The following is a 3,893-nucleotide window of genomic DNA, read 5'->3' as shown; positions in this document are numbered from 1 at the left end:
AACAAACAAACAAACAAACAGTGCACAAGACCCTTTCATAAATTTGTCAGGAGCACTGACTCCAAAGTCAGAATGGCATGAACGATTCCTCATCACATATCTACACCTTTAAACTATAGAATTAATTTTCAGATCAGTGGTCGTCTAGGTTGCCTTTTCCTTGGAACTACATTGTTTACAATCAGGTACTCGGTACCTTTGATACCTTAAATATGTCACAGGAAGGTCTTCAATAGCAGTAATCACCCTGTAATACTCTAATCGTCCGCATGGGCTCATATTAACAAGAAATACCTGATATGTACAAGTTATTTGAAACAGGGCACACTTTGTTGACAAATACCGAAGACCATTACCCTACGCAATATTTTCACTACGACTACGATGACAACTATAAATTTATTTGGGTTTCAGTTTATACCTAAACTTTGAGAAAATACATGTCGCCTGCTAATACAGTAGCGTTAACAGCAACGGAATTTGTTTGTCTGTGAAGATGACTCTATATCATATTTACAGATTCCGGGGTCTATCACATGCTAAAGAAGCGTTATTGTGGTAGATGGGGCGTATATAGAATAACAAAATTATACAGCAAAAGTCTTCGTCCATGTTTCAAGATACATATACACATGGGGACATCTAGTTGCTTTGGGACGTCCGTACATACGATAATTCCCTGTACATTATTCACTAACACAAGCAGTCTTCGAAGCAGGACATAGTACCAATGAAGACAAAGTTTGTGCCCCGGTCCTTCGAATTCCTTGTCTTCTTTTCTGCCACAAAACTATATCTGTGGTAAATCGGGCCTGATGTCGTGTTACATCACTGTCGTAAATTCTCTTCACAGACTGGCCTTGGATGACGAGGATTTGGATTCGACAGGCTCATATATTTCCCTTAGCTTGGCGGCTGACACTGTAGGAAACAAAAAACGACTATCAATGTACTTGCATCGCCAACAAATTAAGTAATCACTTGTACCCGTTCCTGTTAGTCAAATATCCTTTCATTACTGAATAGATGCATTGATACTCTACAAACAACATAGACTGGTAGATGGCAAAGCCACAAATCTTACGAACGGATAATTAGTTAATAATTTACATTCAACAGAATCTAAGATGCGTTGTGAGTCGGTAAAAATTTGCGCACAACTCAACGTACTGCCAAACCTTGTGACGCGGACAGGAACTTGACGTAGTTGGAGGGGAACAGGCCTATCCTGCCCCTCAGGTAACCCAGGCACCAGCCGCCATCTTCCCCCTCCAGCACCTCGATGACGTCATCTACCTCCAGAGCCAGTTCGTTGTCCTCTGCCGGACGGTAGCAGTACAAGGCGCGGGCATATCTCCTCACTACTTAAAGAAAACAAAACAACAGACTTTTACTAAGCAGGTTCTAGTCAATACACCAAGCTTGATCAAGCCTAAGGCACTGCAATGTTTCACTATGAGTAAAGAACGATGTTGATTGACATCAATGCATGTGCATTTGTAATTGTTGATGATAAAGGTGGTATTTTATCCTTTGCCTCGTCCATTAGTTACAGTTTATTATCCGTAACCACACTGAATCATTGACGAAAATGCATTCCATGAAACTAGTACGTCTCCAGTAACTCACCCTTCCCCTTGTTAGATGTCCGTCTGATGGTCTCTATACCGCCGTACGGTGCACTGGGAGAACGCGGCTTCACTGGAGAGCACAACCATAAAAAGAAACAACTTTGAACAATTTTGAAAGACACAAAGTTGTCCCTGTCAACAAACGTTACTTCTGTAATTTTGTTATTTGTGCTACTCCTTTTAACTGACTGCGTCGGCATGACATAGCTGGGGTAAAAATCATCCAAATAAAAACCCTAGTAATGATCTGTATCATTGCCAATAAATACAAATACGAAAACTAAGACAAAAGTACCGGGCGGCTTGAGGTTGGGGTGTCGGGTGACCTCCAGAGTCTCCTCCCCGGGCCTGTCCCCGCTCTTGTCGCCCTGCCCCCGCCCCATGTTGTAGTAGAACGAGAAGCGCTTCTTCTCCTGCCGCTGTCTCCGCCGCCGGACGAAGTACACGGCCAGCGCCAGACAGATGACCAGCCACATCCCGCCCGCGATGGCGCCGACCAGGATTAACACGTCCACCCCCTCACCTCCCGTACGGGCGACTGCGGGAAATACATTAAAATATAGTTTGCATCAATGAATATGCTTTGAGTCTTTATACGTCGACGATCGGACATTTCAGTTAGCATCCACTAACCTGTCGTCACATTATTTTACCAGTGTCACTTCATTTAACGTTGATATCAGTATTTCCACAGAAATGACTCAAGTACATTAATGCTGTATGCCACATCTGATACAGGTAGCATGGACTATTTTCGTCGTTATCTTACTTTTTATTCCTGACTCGTGACAAATCGTGAGATCTTTGAAAAATACACCATAAACTTCTTGATGCAGCAATCGATTACATGTACCTCTGATGGAGAGCATGACAGACTTGATATCGTCCTTCCCCACGTTGTTTGACGCGGTGCACACGTATGTTCCCGTGGCGTTCAGCCGAACTTTCTGCAGCACCAGGGAGCTCGTGCACACGCCACGGGACAGCCTCTTGGTCGTACCGCGCAGGCGCACTCCGTTTCTGGACCACGTGACGTTCGGGGGAGGGTGTCCCTCCGCGACGCACTGTAACACGGCGTTATCGGACACGGCCACGGTGAGTGAGTCGGACACACTGACAATCGTTGCGGGATCTGTGAGAAAAAAATATTTTGAGTACTTATTCTAGAAATTGGTCGTGAAACAATAAAACAACGACAGATTCATGATGTAAACTTTATGTTAAGTTTGACCCTTACCTCTTCCTTCATAACCTTAAAAAAACGGCCTCCAGCCCGATTTGAGTATAAAGAATTCACGAAAAAGAATGGTTAAAGCAAACAAACAAACAAACAAACAAACAAAAAAACAAACAAACAAACAAAAATGGCGACCAAAGAAAGCCCCTGTGACTGACTGGTCTCAATGAAGAGTTGGCCCCAGTGTTGTACTTACATCGAACCTCCAGTGTGAGACTGTCACCCACAGATTTGACCACGTGACCTGCCACGCAGCGATACCGTCCCGCATCGCTCCTGGTCACGTGATGTATCAGAAGGTCAGGTGACTGCAGTGTGCCGTCCGAATATTTGGAGTCGAATCTGAGGGTGTCGATCGCGGTGCCATCTTTCTCCCAGCGGAGTGACGTCACGTTGGGACTAGCGTCCCTCACTGCGCATGTCAGAGACGCTGACCGACCTTCGGCTGTGACGTAGGGCTTGGTGGGGCCCACTTCAACTTTCGGTGGAACTACACACAAAACACAGACGGTCATGACAGATGACCTGCGTTTCTAACTTCATCAGAGGTAGTAATGGAAGGTATGTATATCGTATGCTGAATAGTTGTCAATTTTTCAAATAAAACATTATATATCACCAGAGAGGAAAAGATACACGTATCTGAATGATTATCAAACTTATACTATCATGAAAGGTAATCTGTACTATGTGTTGGTAGTTACATGTTTAAAAGGTAAAATGTTTGTTCCAACACAAAAGAGAAATGTTCTCACCCAGAGCTTTCGACCAGTCATCCTCAGCAGACTGACCCAGTGAGAGTTATCACGTGGCTTTTCTGAAGTGTGACTTCAACACTTGGAGATCAGAGTGACTGATCGAATGCTCTAAATTTCTCTTTAGTGTTGGAACAAACGTATTACCTTAAAACACGATTTTCAAACTTGCCTAAAACGTTCATCTCAATGAATCCTTCCTCAATGGGGAATCCCTCTCCTTGTATCCCCAGCACGTACGTTCCACCATCTCTTCTCGTCGTCGCTCTA

At 44.1% G+C, this 3,893-nt stretch overlaps 1 protein-coding gene across 1 annotated transcript in view; it reads right to left on the bottom strand.

The window, feature by feature from the left end:
* Positions 1 to 249: 249 nt before the first annotated feature.
* The window catches only part of LOC109479627 (MAM domain-containing glycosylphosphatidylinositol anchor protein 1-like), a 13,083-nt gene continuing 9,439 nt past the window's right edge, over positions 250 to 3,893 (bottom strand). The window contains exons 3-9 of the mRNA XM_019781613.1: positions 3,796 to 3,890; positions 3,065 to 3,358; positions 2,485 to 2,763; positions 1,927 to 2,169; positions 1,630 to 1,701; positions 1,179 to 1,361; positions 250 to 921 (exon numbers count right to left, since the gene is read on the bottom strand). Coding sequence (XP_019637172.1) covers positions 848 to 921; positions 1,179 to 1,361; positions 1,630 to 1,701; positions 1,927 to 2,169; positions 2,485 to 2,763; positions 3,065 to 3,358; positions 3,796 to 3,890 — 1,240 coding nt within the window. The 3' untranslated portion in view covers positions 250 to 847. The remainder of the gene's footprint in view (positions 922 to 1,178; positions 1,362 to 1,629; positions 1,702 to 1,926; positions 2,170 to 2,484; positions 2,764 to 3,064; positions 3,359 to 3,795; positions 3,891 to 3,893) is intronic.

This window comes from Branchiostoma belcheri, unplaced genomic scaffold, assembly GCF_001625305.1.
Source record: "Branchiostoma belcheri isolate BF01 breed outbred unplaced genomic scaffold, Haploidv18h27 scaffold5, whole genome shotgun sequence".
Lineage (NCBI taxonomy): Eukaryota > Metazoa > Chordata > Leptocardii > Amphioxiformes > Branchiostomatidae > Branchiostoma > Branchiostoma belcheri.
Note: the sequence above shows the minus strand (reverse complement) of the source record. Positions and strands in the feature narration are given on the sequence as shown.